Source organism: Vigna angularis, chromosome 1, assembly GCF_016808095.1.
Source record: "Vigna angularis cultivar LongXiaoDou No.4 chromosome 1, ASM1680809v1, whole genome shotgun sequence".
NCBI classification, from domain to species: domain Eukaryota; kingdom Viridiplantae; phylum Streptophyta; class Magnoliopsida; order Fabales; family Fabaceae; genus Vigna; species Vigna angularis.
Window position 1 is genome coordinate 2,585,628 of NC_068970.1, and position 18,070 is coordinate 2,603,697.

Consider the following 18,070-nt stretch of genomic DNA (forward strand, 5'->3'; position numbering starts at 1 on the left):
TTTTTATATTTGAAATAATTTAAAATTATATATTTTCCTTGGTTAGTTTATTTGTAAATTTATAAATTTAATATAACAAATATATTTACATGTTTTAATTTAATATAATAAATTTAAAGTAAGGATTTTTTAAAAATAAAAATATATAAAATAATATTAATTTTAATATTTAGGTTGAATAATTTAATATATAAATTTTAAAAATTTATTTTAATATATAAGTTATAATTAAGTTTTAACTTTTTAAGAAAAAGAATATATTTTATTAAAATAATAAAATCTAATTAAGTTAAAATTTTAAATATAAAGATAAAAGAGAATGAAAACTTCAAATATAAAACTGAATTAAATAAATAAAAAGATCACAAAGATCACAGTGACATGTTGTCACGATGACATTATAATTACTTAACATGTAACCTACACGTGACCAAAACGTTTAAAAATATAGTGAAAATAATAAAAAAAATAAGGAACTCAGATGCAACATGGAAGGACACGACATTAATGTCATTAATTTTACATGTACTGAATAAATACAACTCCTACATTATCATCCCTACACCCAAAAGGACTTTCTTTTCGATACTTTATCTATTCATTCTTTTAAATATTTAATTTGATTTTTACCTTATAAATTAAACCAATTTCACGTGCTTTGTTTAAGATTAACCCTGTTTCTAGTAAGTATATTTGTATATTTATTAATTTAATATTTAACTTGAGATATGACGAGTACAGTTTATCCTCTCTAAAATCTTGTAGTATTTTCTAAAGTTAAAAAAATAGGTTCATAAATGTAAAATAATACGATGAACTTAAATACAGCTATTAAAAACATTTTCTAAAACAAAAATAAATAAATAAATAAGTAGGTCCTTAAATTAGTTGGGTTTGAAATGAGTCGAAATTGAGATCTTCAAAGAAGAGAAAGCAGAGAAGCTAAAAGGGGAAGAAGAGGAGTTTGGATAGAGCGAGAAGGGAGAGAAATGGCAGCGGTAGCTAGTCAGAAGCTTCTGGAATTGAGCACCAAGATCGTCGCTGTCGGCAGAAACTACGCTGCCCACGCCAAAGAGCTTGGCAACGCTGTTCCCAAGGTACCTTCTCTGTCTCATACACAAATTCCCTTTCCTATCTTTCATAATCATCTAATTACGGATTGCAAGTGTTTTTTTCGATTCTCAGGAACCCGTCTTGTTTATCAAACCGACGTCGTCTTACTTGAAAAACGGCGGAACCATCCAAATTCCACACAACGAAGGCTCTCTGCACCATGAGGTTGAACTTGCTGTAGTCATCGCCAAGAAAGCGCGTGATGTGTCAGAATCCTCTGCCATGGATTACGTCGCTGGTATTTACTCTTCTTACCTTAACCCTTACTTGTGTGCCTTATTGTTATTTTACTTTAGATCTCTCTCAATATCCTAGTCCTGTTTCTTTTGCTTCTAAGAAAATTATGGTAAATAATATACTCTGCATATCAAAGGGTGTTTTCATAAACTTTTCTTTGAACCTTTTTTAAGGACAAAAATTATATTTGTTTTTTCATAAGCTAAAATTAGTTTAAGTATGAGTTAATTTCTTGACATTTTCTCATTTCGGCTTTTGTAGATGATTTTTAGCTTAAGCTTATGCCAGTTTGAGCTTATAATATTTTATTCTAGTTTTTCTTTTTGCATTTTTCTGTTAAGAAATACTTTAAAGCTTATTCAAAACTATGAAAGTTTGACTCTCGTCCAACTGCTATGAATAGGAAGTTTATGGCCTTTTACTAATATTGCTTTAGAAGTCACTTTCTATGCTTGGCTGATAATGTAAAAATGGTACTTAGAAATCAACTCTTGTTATAATACCAAAGAAAGTGGGTACAATTGGTAAGGATTTGAACTCCTTTGAAAAAACATCCCCCATTACTGATGACATTTTTAGTGAGTAATCTTTTAGTAGTTTTATAAGCACTCATGAATCACGTGGCATGCCCTGGTTTGGGTAGTCCACAGAGTCCAACTCACCTAAACTTTCATCAAGTAAAAAAGCTACTATCACAATGGATAAATAAAGATGGGTACATTTTGGTGTATCAGGTTATGCACTGGCTCTGGATATGACTGCTAGGGACCTTCAAACTGCTGCAAAGGTATTTTGGAAGTTAACTGCAATCAAGCTTTTTGAAAATTATTTTTTCTATGTACCAGAAAATAAAGAAAAACCATGTAAACCAATTGGAGTTAAAATGACGGGATGTTAGCAAACGTGAAATGATTTGTGTGGGAATTCCCTGTTGTTTTTGGCACAGGTCATATTTTTCTTCTGAAATAATTTTGCACATATGATTTAGACATTGTATTTTCGTAACCTGATGAGCAATGTTTTCATTTCTTCGTTCGTTCTTAGTCTGCAGGTCTTCCATGGAGTTTGGCAAAAGGCCAGGACACTTTCACCCCAATTAGTTCAATTGTAAGAAATTGCATGCTACAATGTTATTTATGCTGAAACTATTATATAATTCTGTTAGAGAAATGAGTTCACGTGGTCCTCAATAGTGTTAAGGAGTCAAGAACTACTGAGAAAGATAATACAAATTTCAGCCGTTCGTGACTTTTTCGAGAAGATTTAATCTACATTCACCAGTATTACCCTGGAGCAGATCTGGGAGTAGAAATGTATTGCTGGTAAATTGGTGAAGCGGCGCTTTTGCAATAAAACAAGAACTTTTACCAGCTTCTTTTTTGCATAAGTAGTACTGTAGTCAATAGATATGTAATTCAGTTATACCCTTTATTCTAACAAGGTGAAATTTAAAATTCTACAACTAATGGATGAGACCTGTGCACCTGTGAATATTATTTTACTCATCTACTTAGATAACGAGCCATATTATTCAACTGTATTTTCTTTATGCAGTTGCCAAAGACTGCAGTGCCAAACCCTGACGATATAGAATTATGGTTAAAGGTTTGAGATATTCTATACTTCTCTCATTATCATTTGGTTGGTTCTAATATAATTGATTTTGTATTACTTCAATGATGCATTAGAAACCCAAACTAATTGAAGAGAAATGGACTTGCTTTGATATAGGTAGACGAGGAAATTCGGCAAAAGGGCTCAACCAAGGACATGATCTTTAAGATCCCTTTTCTAATTAGCTATATAAGCTCTGTAATGACATTGTTTGAAGGAGATGTTATACTAACTGGTATGTTTCATTAATTCTCTATCTGCATATTTATACTTATGTGTTAGTTTAATTGATGAAAAAAGGTCAATAGTAATATTAGCACACTGTGTGTCATTTAACCTATCATTCGGGCCAATGAGAATTGATTCAACTGATAGAATCGAGCATTCTTGACTCAAGGGCCTTTAGTTCGTCTATAAGCCATCCTGGAAACTTATGGCATGTCTTATTCTTGAAACGGGGCAGTCTCCGTTCTGCAAAAGTATTTGTTTAGAATGAAAATCAATGACAATGAAAAGGGTGCCATTTCTGTTTGTAGTAAGTTTGGATTGCTTCATTTGTCTTATGGTCATGCTTGTTTGTGCACTCTTAAGAAAATAAAAATGAATCGCCACAGTGGTGATGGGAAACTTTGTTATTACGACCTGGCAGTTCAGTTTAACTAGTTGAAAGTGTTGGCTTGTTTATAGAAGGATTTGAACTTCGATCTTTACATATTCGATCATTGTTCTTGAGTTGGCTTGATGTTTGCACGAGTACACATTTTTAAAATAATAATAATAAATAATATCTGAATTTAATAATATGTATTTACTAACATTTAATTATTCAACTATTATTTAAAATTATTGACATTTCATCCTACACACACATATACATATATGGTATTGCAAATATAGACTTTTTGAAGTTCAAATTTTGAGCCTATTAAAACTGAAATATTTAATTATTGAGTAACTTGAGAGCTCGAGGTAAGTTAAACTTGAGCTGAGAAAATTGGTATTAGAGCCAAACTTAGAGTTAGGCTTAGGGTTCGACTCCCTTACAGCCCCTTTCTTTCTCCCGTTCCCTAACTGATCAAATACAATAATTTTGCAAGGATAGATGAATTAAATAGGGAAATCTGAGACCCTTGCTCAGTTAACAGACATTTTGATTATGTACAGGCACTCCACCGGGTGTTGGACCAGTGAAAGAGGGTCAAATAATTACTGCCGGTATTACAGGCCTTGTGGACGCACAGTTCAATGTTGAGAAAAGAGCAAGGCCCATACATTCTTCATAAACCTTCGATGCCACTTCAGTTCTACAGCAGGATTCTTGCAGAAGAGAAACAGGGGGACTCAATAAAAGTTGATATATGGGCTTCGGAGTTCAGAGTCTACAGACACTGGGCCTAGTATTTTTTTTTTCAATTTATTTATGGTCTTCGAATCGGTGCTTCAATAAGTTGGGTGTGCTGTTTTATACCGTGGATAATGGTGACTTAGCCCATGAATTAAAAAAAAATGGTCTTCAATTGTCACGAGTAGAAAGGATTTTGGTGAATTCTGCTAAACATTGTTCTTGAGTCTGCTATTTTTAACTTTTTTTTTATCTCTTTAAACACAAGCATACATGAGAATACACCCAGCAAGAGTTATCTTTGCAAATACAGATCAAGCACGCAGTGAAGGAAAAAGATGCAATCAAAGCAAGAACAAAGGAATACATGTCTAACATGACAACATCAAATTAGAATTTCTTAACGAAATCGTAGATATGTTTGGTGATCTCATCAGGCCTTTCTTGATGAACGAAGTGACCCGCCCCTTGAATTACAACTACATCCTCCAGAAGGGGCACATCTCTCTTCAACCCACCTTTGTGAATGTAATCCTTGGCTCCAGGTGAATTGTAGGTCAGGTCGAGATCACCCACAATAAACTTAACAGGAACTTTGACTTTAGCACCAGTCCACGGTGCTGTGAGCTCCCAATTTCTACAACATAAAAGTATATTAATTTTGATTATGAAAGGAAAAGGTAAAACATAAACTATAAAATTGTTGCTTGCAATTAGACTTCCATCACTAACATTATAGAAACATATACATGAACATTCGGAATAATGTGTGATGAATTTCTTTCTTTTGAATTCCATAATACTAATATTGCCATGTTTTTTTTTTTCAAAACACATCCATCTACACATATCATATCATAAATAAGATGAATCACATGGTCATATCCAAAACTAAATAAATGTTTCAGTAGATTTACAGATCTACCGAAATTTACGAGTTGAAATATGCGAATTGATAAAAGAAGAATATATATATATATATAATGCATTTTGTTCTATCACGGTTTTCTTTAATCCAGTGCAGGGGAGGTAATATATTTAATTTAATTTTATACGTGAGGTGTATTGTAAATTTAATCCAAAATATAGGGATCTAGATTTAATTCCTGTTTGTATAGTTACATCTAAAGGGAGGAAATACGAACATTCAACAGGCAAGGTCTGAAAAAAAAAAAAGAATGTAGCAGTTGATGGTGAAGAAAGACATACAGATCCAAATTTCTGTAGTAGTTAAACCCCCCTGTGAAACCAGTCTTTTCATATTTAGTAACATAGTAATCACATTCTTCTTGAGATAGCCATGAGGGCAACTTCAAGGGAGAATCAATTGGACGATCAAAGGCTTTACCCTCAGGTAGATAAAGTGGACCAGGGTTGCGGTATGTCAGAAACTCCTTCAGGACTCTTTCAGTGCCAATCTTCTCAAACTCAGCTTCTATATTCCCAGTCTCCTGCAATAATCCACTTGAGCAACAAAACCACTTTGCAAACCATGGTTTGCCCCAACAAAAAATCATCTTTTTTTCACTTCTTCTTAAACCATGTTTTGAGACCTAAAAGGTATATCCAAACATAACACAATATATATATAACTAGTGCTGCCCTTGCACATCAACAGGTATATATAACTGAAACTCAGTTAGAAGCAAACCAAATCACGTAAGAAAAACATAGGAGAAAACAAACCTGAAACCTGCAAATATAGTAGTCATTTCCATACACTGCTCTTAAGGTGTCAAGGGGCTTTCTCTTGGGGTTTCGGGGAGTGAAAGCGACGCTCATGTTCACAAGAGCCCTGATTCGTTCAGGGCGAAAGAGAGAAAGATACCAAGCAGTCATGGCACCCCAGTCATGACCTATCACAAACACTTTCTCATTGTCGCCGGCTACCTCATCCAGAAGACCAACCAGATCGCCCACCACGTGGAGACTCGTGTAGGCGGTGGGAGAGGCCGGCACATCCGTGTCTCCGTACCCTCGGAGGTCCGGCGCCACGCAGTGGTAACCGAGGGAAGCAAGAGCTTTCATCTGGTGGCGCCATGAGAACCATAGATCAGGGAATCCGTGGATGAAGAGGATCAATGGGCCTTCACCCATCTCGGCAACGTGCATGTTTATGCCATTCACATTCACTGTTCGATGCTCCACACCCTCCATTTTTATCTCTCTATGCAGTAATCAATGGACTCTGTATCTGTGTACCCATGAACCAAGATAGCTTCTTAAATGCTTATCAAATCAAAACATCATTTCTCCTTTCGAAAGTCATAAATAATCACTTCCGCAATCTGCTTTTTAGAAACTCAAATCTTTGTAATTATGCAGAAAAATAGATAAAGCTTGATGGGTCTTCGAGAGAGGTTACACACCATACATAATAATACATAATACCACTTTTAAATAAAAATCTTAATATGATGATTTTGATTTTAATAATGAAGCAGACAGGTCATTCTCTTTGTCGGAGATTGATGGAAGGAAGCCACGAATAAAGCAACAAAACTTCTCCAATTATTTATTTCACTGTTTGTCTTTTTCCAAGAAAAGAAAAGTATTCATAGATACCAAACAGATATATTAATACCTAATATATACTTAGAAGAGAACAAAAACTATTCATAGATGAAGACAGATAAAATATATCTATATCATAATTGAAAAAGTTATTTAACAATCATAACCATAACCCATCTTTTTGTGTTTTACTATATTTTATAGTGGATAATAATAAAAAGATAAATAATATCAGTAAGTATTGAAATTTTATTTTTATATTAATATGATAAAAGAATAATAATAATATAAATATAAATTTTAGTTTTTGAACTGGTTGATAGAACTGACTAGGTGTTTTTACCTTTTACGAATTGCAACTTGAGTTTATAAAAGAGAAAGTTATCTATTTTTCTTTTAATATATACATATAGCCGAAGAACAAGAAATTTTTAATTACCTCATCAACGAATTTAAATAAAATAATTGAAAATTTTCTGTTATTTTTTAGTATTCCGTAATAAAATATTATTTTGTAATTATATAATTTAGAACCAATCAGATAAAGTATAAAAAATGATAAATAATTATAATTTTTATAAAGAAGTAAAGTATACTCTTCCCAAATAATAATAATATTTATTATTATTATTATTATTGTGCATCACATTTATTGAGACGATATATTTGATGTAAATTCAAACTATACAAAATAAAATTAAACTTCTTATATTTGTTAAATAAATGACAAAGTTTAGGCTCACTTTAAACAATAATCTTATAAAAATAAGAGTAGAAATGCTATTCCATTATATAATATTCGTTTGCTTTTATATTATATAAGACTATCATTGACATAAAATTTTAGTTTGTTTTAAAATATTTTGTTACTGGACTCTCAAATGATAACCAATCCAATTCAAGACAAAATTTTGCTAATGTCTACAAATATTATTCATATAGCTTAACTTAACTAAAATCAATAGAATAGTAAAGTACATAAACAAACATTAACAATACAAAAATGCTTAAATTACTAAAATATTAACACCGTGCAACTTTACAAGTTATTATATACAAAGATTAAATATACTTTTTTACTTTAATTTTTTAGGAAAAATTAGAATTAGTTTCTCTTATAAACTTTGAATTAATTTAATTCATCTTTGTAATTAAAAAAATTTAGTTTTTTTAACTAAATTTTATTAAATTTATTTAAGATTTCAAACGCATTTGATAATAAATAAAATTAATAAAATTTGGTTAAAAAAACACAAATTTAAAAATGAATTAATTATAAATTTTATTAAAAATTAAGAGACAAAAACATATTTAATCCTAAAAATTATAAAAGTCATCTTTTTATAAGTTTATTCTTAAAATGAGACAGATCACTGAATATTAAGAAATTTTAATTTAATCAATAAAAAAAATCGCATTATATTAAGAACAGTATTTTAAAGTTAAATAAAAATTTGATTGATTCAGTTTGGTTTGGAATTAAAATAGTATGTTATTTGTGAGAGCATGGTGCCCAAATTTTGGCGACACAACCATTGTAAATGCAATGCATGATGTTTTGCTGAGTTAACTATCCCTGGACTTTGTTACTTCACCCAATAATCATAATAGATATAAATCACACATTTTACGAATATCATAATCTAAGAAAACTGGCAAATAATAGTTTAATTTTTCTCCCAAAATTTCATAGCATTCTATTTCTTAAACTATGGTACTAACCAAATTTAAAACTCTACATCACTAAAATCTTTGTGTTTATTAAGGATTGAACACCTTCAAATTCAACCAGTTCACACAGTAATCATAACAAATAAATATTCCAACTATCACATATAGTATCGGTCAAAGTCTACTGTCTCAAACATATTCAGAACGATAAACAGTTCTAACATTTAAAAATATGTTAAGAATGGAACATGCTTGAAGTCGGTCCAAAACATTCTAAACAAATAACATTAACGTACAAATATTATTATATCTAACTTCACAGTGTCTTTCATCAATAAAATAAAACAAAACCAAGAATATGATGTCAACAGAGCAAGGAAACGCAAGATAAAAAAAAATCAAGAAAGTTAACTACCATAATCCAAATCGGTACATGAGAAATAGAATATATGCGCATAATCTAATTCTGACATAAGAAATAAAGTATGTACAATACGGCATTTTATTCAATGATAAATCAAGCCAGAGAAAACAATTTGAGATATCTTATCAACAATTTCTCATACTTTTCATAGTTCATTTAAGTTTATATACAATGTTAATAATCATCACTTGCCCAAATGCATGCATTATGAAATGACCAACCGAAATACTTACAAAAATTGAAGAAAACATTTATAAGGAAGAAAACAAAAACTCGTTTTCAAAATCACTGCAAGTCATTTAATAAATTGCTTTTCTTGTATGATTTTGTTATTTGAAATTAATTATTTTGGCTTCACCTTTATTTCTTATGTCAATTCAGCGATTGATCTCATTTGCTTGCACATTGTGCAAGCTTTGAGGTAAAAAAAAAAGAGAAAAATATACTTGAGATGAAGAGGAGGGAAAAGAAACGAGGTTATCTGTAAAGTGAAGTGATTGCTTAGAAAAAAAATGAAAGAGAAAGTAACAAGTGAAAAAGTTACAACAAAATATTTTATATAAAATATAATTTAAACAAATTGATTAATATGACAATAGGATTTAACAAATTGTACCAAACGTGTCTGGTTTAAATTTCTGCTAAACAAAGCTAAACAAGCTTAACACAAACGAATGACCCATCTTAACCAAAGAGAAAAATTCATTCAGTAAACAATAGGCCTCGAAAATTTAGTGATTAGCTCTACACACTCACGTTATTTAAAAAAATCCATTTTAGATTGGTATAATTTATTGTTTTCATCTTTATTAAAAACCCTAAATTTCAAATAAAAGGAGCATTTTACCAACCCCGCAGGTTTATGCAGAAAATAAAAATATTCGATCCCCAAGAATGTGGGCATGAGTTAACTCATTTATCTTTAACTTTTAACCCAAACAGCCACCACTACATTGAGCAGAAGTAATATTGGCTAAATGAGAAATGTACTAAAAAATTGTTTCGAATCTTAAATGTGTAATAAATAAGCTAGTATATGACATCACATTTAATCCAACCACCAAAAGATAAAATATATCAATGCCCCCTCCCCAACCGCCCTTACAGGATAGATCAACTGCGAAACGATGCATGACCAGTTCGTCATAAGTCCACTAATCAAATACATAAATCAAAACTGAGATACCAAATTAATCATCTTGCTTTTTAATGTTCCTGAAACAGATAGAGAAAAAAAGGAAATACTTAAACACCAAAAAAAGGTTATTATAATTATATCCAATACCAGTAGCATAACTGAAAATTCATACATCAACGCTAATCAATACCGGCAGAGGAAACATTACCGTTTATACTAGATAGGAATTAACTACCGGAAATTCTTCGTGGATATATTGAATAAAAAATATAAATTGTCTCTAGTGTCCTTTTCATTAAAAAATGTACTGAACTGAATTATCAAACTTATCAATTGCGGCTGATAGTGGTACACTGTGATTGAGCTAGACTGCTGCCAATACCAATAGTGCTATACTATGATCAATAGGGAGTGCATTTCTAGAGATTGCAATCCGTTTAAACTTTCTTTTTGAATTAGAGTTAGGTTCCATGTTCACTCGAACGCACAAAATGTCACTCTGCCCACACCAAAATCACATATCTGGTTCCATGGTTCGAATTATTTGTTCTTATGACCTGATGCGCATGCTACAAGGAAACTAATTTTCAGATTTAGTAGCCCAACTTCGTGCCAGACCGCCCGTGTCCCTTAATCCCACCCTTCGCTTACAATCAGAAACATTTTTTTTTTCAAAATTACACAGACAACAGCCACCTAATTGCATGTTTCAGGAAAAAAAAAGAAAAAGAACAAAAACTGACTTGATTTCTTAAGTTCATGGTACAGCCGGCCTACTCTCTTGCCCACCCCTTTTTGTTGCTTAATTTGGCGCATAAGAGGGAGGACATTATCTGTTAAATATCTGTTTCATAGTCCTCCCCAACCGAGACCCAGCCCGCGTTATTTTTTCTAATTGTTTAATTAAACCTCGTATCAATGATCATTGAGTCAACAAGATATAACTTCTGGGTTGTGAGGATGAATAGTTGAAGCTTTTTGAGCATTTTTATTATGCTTGTATTGGGAATTAATATGCTTTCTTTCTGCCATCATTATGTAGCAGCTGTTCCACGGTCGACTAAACTGCTATTATTACTGGGGTTGTATACTCAAAATCAATAACAAAGATTAACAATATCAGTAGTGGCTACAAATTATGCAGTGTACCAAGCTCGAACTTTTCCTGGAAATACTTGGCATTTAAAAGGCGGCCAAAAGTCACACGCAAATTATCAGTCACGTTAACGCAGAACGTACCTGTGTATGATGATTTCACTAATTTAAACACATTTGGTAGAAGATTCAATCTTGAGGTTTCATCGCAGGGAAGAGAAGAACCTCCTGTCACCAAGAAGACAGAACATGGTGAGAAATTCTGAAACAAAATAACATGCAGATAGAGAAAGAGTAGAAACCTTAATATTCTGTGAATCTGTCAGCAACATGGTCAACCGATCAATGCCCAAGCCCCAACCACCAGTAGGTGGTAAACCATATTCCAGAGCCGTACAAAATGTTTCATCCAAGGCCATTGCTTCATCATCACCAGATTGCCGATCCTGACAAGTAAAACAGACAACAGTTATTAACAATACTTTTATTAAAAAAAGCCCAACTTATTAACGTTGTAATACATTTCATTACCTTGAGTTGTTCAGCAAATCTTTGTCGTTGTACTGCAGGGTCATTCAATTCGGTATACGCATTGCAAAGCTGAATAGTAACAGTGGTCAGAAGCATTATTCCAAATTATTTTAAATAAATAATAGACAACTCAATCTTATGATCCTACTTCATGTTTATTAACAAACAATTCAAATCGTTCGGTCAGGCCTGGTTTTGATCTGTGCCACTTCGCTAAAGGACTCATTATCTCGGGATGGTTTATGATGAATGTAGGATTTACACAAGTTTCTTCCAAAAAGTGACCCACAAGCTGCAATATGAAAATAATATAATTAGATTTCCAGCAGATAATTCGTAAGAAGCTAAAATTAAGAAATAAAAATTCATGAATAAAGTGCAATAACAAGAATTGTGTAAATATAAAACTGAAATCATGTTTATAATTACTTAACAAGGTACAATATAAAACTGAAAAAGTATTTGTACCCAAGCTTCACTAAACCTGCACATTATACAAATTTAACAATTCACTGAATAGAAATGTTAGAGCTCTAACAGGAAATTACAGTTATATCACGGGGGCTAGCCGGTGTCTTACAAAGACCGGAATGCCTATAGACTAGCTCTACCCCCTATGCTAGCATTCATACATACTTCATTTTCAGAACCACAACACTCAAAATTAATGTTTGTACATCCAACATTAAAACGATTGTACTCGTCTTATCAGACCAACAGCAGTGTCACAAAGTAACATTGAAAAGCAGGACTATTCAGAGAAAATAAAAAGGAAAGTAAACCATCTTTTACATAAAAGAAAAATTCAAAAAGGGAAAACAAGAAAGAGGATTACTTTATCCAACAAACGAGTTGTTGTCTCTGGAGGGGGACATTTAATCTCAAACTTCAAGCATGCATCCTTTAAATACTGATTAGCTTCCTCACTCGACAAATCCTTAGGAATACTTAGTCCGGCTATCTGCTCTAATCCTTCAATCATATCAATCCTTCTGTAACAATTAAAAATGCAAATCAATAATTTTAAAATATCAATATTAAAAAAAAATGACCAACTAATGTACACTGCACACCTAAAAGGTGGAGTAAAGTCAATTTCAATAGGGTCCTTGTCAACACCATTTGCATGATACTTGATTTTATAGCTGCCTTTGGTAAGTTCCTTAACCATACCTGTTTAAATGTTTTCACATCATAAGAAATATTAATGAGGAAAAAAATGCCTGACAAAACACAATTTAAATCTTACCACTTAACATTTGCTCTGTTATATCCATTAAGTCATTGTAGTCCTTGTAAGCCATATAGAACTCACAAGTAGTAAACTCGGGATTATGAGTCAAATCAATGCCCTCATTCCTAAATTGTTTACCAATTTCATAAACACGATCCAGTCCACCAACAACCAACTCCTTAAGATACAGTTCAGGGGCAATCCTCATGAATAACCTCATGTTAAGGTCATTGTGATGTGTTACAAATGGACGTGCAGCAGCTCCACCAGCAATCATGTTCATCATAGGGGTTTCAACCTGCAAGTGATTCAAAATAGGTGAATGGATATGAAGGTAAAGAAACTCGGTCCAGAATCAGAATACGCAGACATGGAACTAACCTCCAAGAAATCAAGGTCATCAAGGAACCTCCTAATGTAAGAAATGACTTTAGATCTGGTCTTAAATATATCTCGAACCTCTGGATTAAGCATCAAATCCAAATGGCGAAGTCGATATCTAGTTTCCTAGAAAATAACAATTCATTCAATAAAACATATTATAGCCCATAATGGATATTGAGAGAAAGATGAGGAAAAAAGGAGATAGTTCAAAAGAAATTTTTCTCTTCAGTTCAGCTTTCGCAAACAAAACTAATAAACACATTTTTATCACGTGAAGCAGAAATTTCTTTATCAAACTTTGAAACAAAATAATGCAATATTCAGGCAGTCATAATCATTGAAAGATGAGAATGGTTAAGATCATTACACATTATTAAATTTTATTAATAATCTTAGTCTCCCTTCTAAAAATTGTGTCTTCGATGCAATGTGGGATGCTACGATGTTCAGAAATAAAATCCCTTTTCTTTTGCCTGTTCTTGGCAGAGCTACATCAACCTCAGCCACATTCACAAGGTTATTTAAATCATAAGAGATGAATCTCCTATAAAGATCCAGTCACCAATTCAATGGGACTAGGGACATAAGATCATTAAATAATTTCTAATAAAAAAATATAATAATGTGTAAGAATTTGAACCATTGATATATTTTAGTGGCTAAGTTTGCCTCAATTTACATTGTAAAGTGAGAGTCCTTGCTGTATAGGAGCTGGATCCTCAATCATATAGACCTTTGCAATTGATTAGTGATTCAATCAAATATATAAATTTGATGTACGACTAATGAAAAAACTTGGGAATATTGGTTTGATTTCAATTTGAAATTAATTCAAACCATATGAAAAAATAAAAGATTTAGATAACATCAAAACTCACCCTTAATTCAACAACAAACGAAAAAGAAAAAGTTACCATATATATCGAGAAAACCAATCAATTTCATGCCACATATCATTGCAAGTTGCAATCAAGTTAATTCATGAAGAGAATCACAAAAAGGAGAAATGGAACAAAAAATTGAATAGCTCGTTTATCAAAAAGAATCAAAGAAACACAACATAGTGCCTAAATCCCTAACAATATATTCAAAAAATAAGACAAATGAAAAACAAGAATAATAATAACAAACATCCATCTGTGGCATTTCAGTATTTTCTCAAAAACAAAAAGCGCATCCACACTGTTACCACTGCTCCAATGTGGGTTCCAACATGAGAGCACATACAAATCAATTTAAAAGACTAAAAACATTGGTAGCATATATAAATGTACATTTCATGCAAATTATACCTGATCCTTCAAAATATATGTTTCAGGATTCCTAGCATTTCCTGGAACCCATGGACTTTTCTGCAAATTATTAAAGTAACAGCATCATTGCATAAGATCATCAAACATCATAAAAAATCATATATATATATATATATATATATATATAAATAAGCATGCTGACCTTCAAATTTGCATTATCAACAGCAGCAGCAGCAGACTTTTGCCTTGGCATCATATGCAAACAATGAGACAGCACCACAAAATTCTTGGGGAAAATACTAAGTTCACCCTTCTTACTTTTTCCTGAATAATTAAACACAGGAAAACAGTAGAACGCATTCTAACACTAGAAAATCAGAATGGAAAAATGTATGTGTCTGATTAGCAGGATTTAGCCCTCTGCAACAAATTAAAAGCAAGGAGTATAACAAATATGAATCTATGCAACTAAAAAACATCTATATTTTAAAGACTAACTGCTGGTCTTAAAATGCTTCCCAGTTACTCAAAATGTGACACAACTTCCCTAGTCTTGAGGAAAAAATCAGTAATAATATTGAAATAATAAAAAAAATTATAACTATAGTTTTTTTCCTATTTATATAGACTTTATTCATTTCAAGAAAACCTTTATTTTCAAAAAGTCATAATTGGATGTATGTGTTGTCAAGGTTACAGAATTGGAGACAAACCTCAAATGAATGAAATACAGAGTAAAAAAGATGATATGAAACTTCATGGCATCACAAACCTGGAAAACCCGTGACACCAACTATGTCACCACGCTTCACATTAGAGTGGAATTTAGAAAATTCAGCCTCATCTAAGTTTGATTTACTGCATTGAAGAGATATCAGTTATTGCATTCGTCCTACTGAAATTAAAATGGATAAAAGAAAAGAATATGTAGATTCAACAATGAGAAAAAGGCATCATTGTGAAAAAAAAAATATACTGAAGGCTATTTTCATATGTTGAAAATACAAATAATTACACCAAAATAACAAGGAGTACCACAGAAAATGCCACATTGTAAGGTAATCTCTTACATTTTCGATATTTGAAATATTACCACTAAATGTTAATCCTTTAAAAATACTGCATCGCTCCACTTAACAATGGTATAAATAACATTATGCAAAATCAACAGTATTTGTGTAATAAATTATAATAGAAGATCTAAACAGAGAGAAAATTAAACTAAATAATGTGAAGTGATTGTATTACTGTTGATTATTATTTTGGATTATATTATATGCCACGCATTTTATTTTAGATTATTCCTCCAACTTAATTATTATAAAAAATGGTCACCCTTGCTATAAATCTGGTTCAACAACATCACTAAATGTTTAGGTCTAATAGTTGATCTGCACTAATTTGATATATCATATTGCACAACCATAATTCCTACAAGCACAGAGTAGAGTACAACAAATTTTCGGTACCTCGCATCAGCCATAACCTGGACCTTGAAGCCACCACCATGCAGGTCATAAAAGACAAGCTTAGAACCAGAAGTGCGCTTGTGCATGATGCGACCTGAGGTTCAGAAAGACAATTAGAATCATCGTACACAAACAGAAGCAACAACCAGAAACCCCAAACTATCAACACAGAAATTGCTGAGTACCAGCCAAAGAAACAGAGACATCCTCGGCATGCTGCCCATCGCTTAAACCTCCATATTCCTTAATGTACTCCCCAATAGCCATAGTGACAAAGAACTTGTGAGGATACGGGTTCTTCCCATCTGTCTTTTGAGCTGAAAGATACTTCAACCTATTTTCAAGATATTGCTGCAACGAAATCACCACAAAATTACAAAATGAATAAATATAAAATGTAACCCATTAAATATTCCACTGCAATGGAAAAATTGAAGTTATACTGTTGGGTCCATATCCTCGTCATCAGCTGGTGCAGATTTGTTATCCTTTGCCTTCTGCATTTCAGCTGCCTACAGAAAATCATATGAATTAATCATATCCTAAATAAAACTCACTTTTTGACAAGAAATCCAACGCATTATTCCAAAATAAAATAAAAATGTGGAATACCACAAAATCTTACTGAAACATACAAAAAATAAATTTCTTATAAAAGAAGTTCTCACTTATCATGACAGTGGGGAAAATGCAAATGAGATGTACCTTTTTGGCCTTCTCTTCTTCCTTGCGCTTCCTTTCTTCTTCTCTCTGTTTGTTCTTCAGTTCCCGCTTCAGCGCACTGCACAAACAAAAAACCCTTTCAATTGAGGCACAGTTATTATGAATTGAATTTGGCATTAAGAAAAAAGGGATTGGCGCACTGACTTCTTGCTTATGGTTTCGCCGGTGCCGGCGGATGGTGCCTCGGAAGGGGTTTCCATTGGTGGAGAGAGAGTGAAAGAGAGGGTTTGGATGAGAGTGTGAGAAGAACTAGGGTTTTTGAGAAACTGTGTTTATCTGCGTTGTAAACATGCGACGACGTTTTGGCTCTAACATCACTTCCACCAACAGTTGTGTTTATTACTTAAACTGGTGCCGTCTATTATTTATTAGTATGTATATTACTTTTTTTTTATGTGTCTAACTGGGCTAATTTATCTAAAAACATATATATAATAAACTTTTTATAAAATTAATATTAAGTTGATTAGACATTAATATATAATATATTGTTAATTTGGTTATTTGATATTTTTACTATGAATCTCATATAACAATTTTTTACCACAATGTAATATTTTATACATTTAATATTAGTATTGGTAACTCTTCACTGACCAAATCCTGTTAAATATTTTAAGGAGGTGTATTGAATATTTAAAAACAATTAAATATGTAACTATAGTATATGGTATACTAAATAAGGACATATCGTCCTATAGTAAGTTAAATTATACACAAATTATATTTTTTAAAATATTTGTTAATTAATTATGTTTTATATAATTTATATTGTTATTTTACCATACAAGCTGTTCTCAAAGTAAAACATTTTAACAAATAATTTGTTAATTAATTATAAGTCAAAAGTTTACAAATTTCATTGTAATTATCTCCTCGTCTATTGTTATGATTTGATAATTTAAAATACACTACATTTCCTATCGAGCGAGACTAGTAACCTAACCTCTTTATTGATTTAGACATTGACTCTTTTTTTACATTGATTTTAACTCTTAAAGGGTGTTTGAGTAATATGACAATTGCATAACCTTAATCTAATCAAAATTCCTACTAAAAAATTTATAAATTATTTAAGCTGTCATGCTTATTTTAGTGAAATCAATAAAATAAGATAATTATGTTATTTATTACAAAATTTATATAAAAAAAAAACATAACTAGCGTGATCATATTATCCATGTGAAAAGTTCTTAGTTTTATTATTAACTAAGAAAAATATCAAAATCAACCAACCTAGTGTAGCTTGAGTTGTATTGTAATTTTACATGGTTCACTGGATTAACAACGGACTCGCATTTAATTTTAATTCAAAATTAAGATTACAA

General features: G+C 31.7%; 3 protein-coding genes across 5 annotated transcripts; 1 reads left to right on the forward strand and 2 right to left on the reverse strand.

Moving 5' to 3' along the window:
- Positions 1-852: 852 nt before the first annotated feature.
- On the forward strand, positions 853-4,520 carry LOC108343559 (probable acylpyruvase FAHD1, mitochondrial). The gene is made up of 7 exons (XM_017581917.2): positions 853-1,097; positions 1,186-1,351; positions 2,085-2,137; positions 2,395-2,457; positions 2,905-2,955; positions 3,082-3,199; positions 4,129-4,520. The coding sequence occupies exons 1-7, from the start codon at positions 990-992 to the stop codon at positions 4,245-4,247; spliced, it is 678 nt and encodes a 225-aa protein (XP_017437406.1). The 5' UTR covers positions 853-989; the 3' UTR covers positions 4,248-4,520.
- A 15-nt stretch (positions 4,521-4,535) lies between these two features.
- On the reverse strand, positions 4,536-6,654 carry LOC108343546 (uncharacterized). 2 transcript variants are annotated; one of them, XM_017581899.2, is made up of 3 exons: positions 5,993-6,654; positions 5,516-5,859; positions 4,536-4,943 (listed from the first exon to the last, which is right to left on the reverse strand). In XM_017581899.2, the coding sequence occupies exons 1-3, from the start codon at positions 6,461-6,463 to the stop codon at positions 4,697-4,699; spliced, it is 1,062 nt and encodes a 353-aa protein (XP_017437388.1). In that variant the 5' UTR covers positions 6,464-6,654; the 3' UTR covers positions 4,536-4,696. The 2 variants fall into 2 exon arrangements, with proteins under 2 accessions (XP_017437388.1, XP_017437395.1); XM_017581906.2 differs by having other exon boundaries at positions 5,516-5,757; positions 5,993-6,649.
- A 3,246-nt stretch (positions 6,655-9,900) lies between these two features.
- Positions 9,901-17,065, reverse strand: LOC108322627 (lysine--tRNA ligase, cytoplasmic). 2 transcript variants are annotated; one of them, XM_017554781.2, is made up of 17 exons: positions 16,887-17,064; positions 16,725-16,800; positions 16,463-16,531; positions 16,205-16,370; positions 16,020-16,113; positions 15,323-15,408; positions 14,753-14,874; positions 14,590-14,649; positions 13,295-13,420; positions 12,929-13,211; positions 12,753-12,852; positions 12,515-12,671; positions 11,828-11,971; positions 11,680-11,748; positions 11,451-11,594; positions 11,293-11,376; positions 9,901-10,130 (listed from the first exon to the last, which is right to left on the reverse strand). In XM_017554781.2, exons 1-16 carry the CDS (start codon positions 16,940-16,942, stop codon positions 11,338-11,340), a joined length of 1,791 nt encoding a protein of 596 aa, XP_017410270.1. In that variant the 5' UTR covers positions 16,943-17,064; the 3' UTR covers positions 9,901-10,130; positions 11,293-11,337. The 2 variants fall into 2 exon arrangements, with proteins under 2 accessions (XP_017410270.1, XP_052727687.1); XM_052871727.1 differs by having other exon boundaries at positions 9,901-11,594; positions 16,887-17,065.
- Between the last annotated feature and the right edge of the window lie 1,005 nt (positions 17,066-18,070).

Coding starts and splice junctions, on each gene's coding strand:
- LOC108343559 (XM_017581917.2), top strand. CDS start 990: ATGGCAGCGGTAGCTAGTCAGAAGCTTCTGGAATTGAGCACCAAGATC. Junction 1,352..2,084: donor TGCCATGGATTACGTCGCTG/GTATTTACTCTT, acceptor TTGGTGTATCAG/GTTATGCACTGGCTCTGGAT. Junction 2,956..3,081: donor ATATAGAATTATGGTTAAAG/GTTTGAGATATT, acceptor GCTTTGATATAG/GTAGACGAGGAAATTCGGCA.
- LOC108343546 (XM_017581899.2), bottom strand. CDS start 6,463: ATGGAGGGTGTGGAGCATCGAACAGTGAATGTGAATGGCATAAACATG. Junction 5,860..5,992: donor ACTATATTTGCAGGTTTCAG/GTTTGTTTTCTC, acceptor TATACCTTTTAG/GTCTCAAAACATGGTTTAAG. Junction 4,944..5,515: donor TACTACAGAAATTTGGATCT/GTATGTCTTTCT, acceptor TTTATGTTGTAG/AAATTGGGAGCTCACAGCAC.
- LOC108322627 (XM_052871727.1), bottom strand. CDS start 16,942: ATGGAAACCCCTTCCGAGGCACCATCCGCCGGCACCGGCGAAACCATA. Junction 13,421..14,589: donor CATATATTTTGAAGGATCAG/GTATAATTTGCA, acceptor GTTATTTTCTAG/GAAACTAGATATCGACTTCG. Junction 12,672..12,752: donor GACTTTACTCCACCTTTTAG/GTGTGCAGTGTA, acceptor TAATTGTTACAG/AAGGATTGATATGATTGAAG.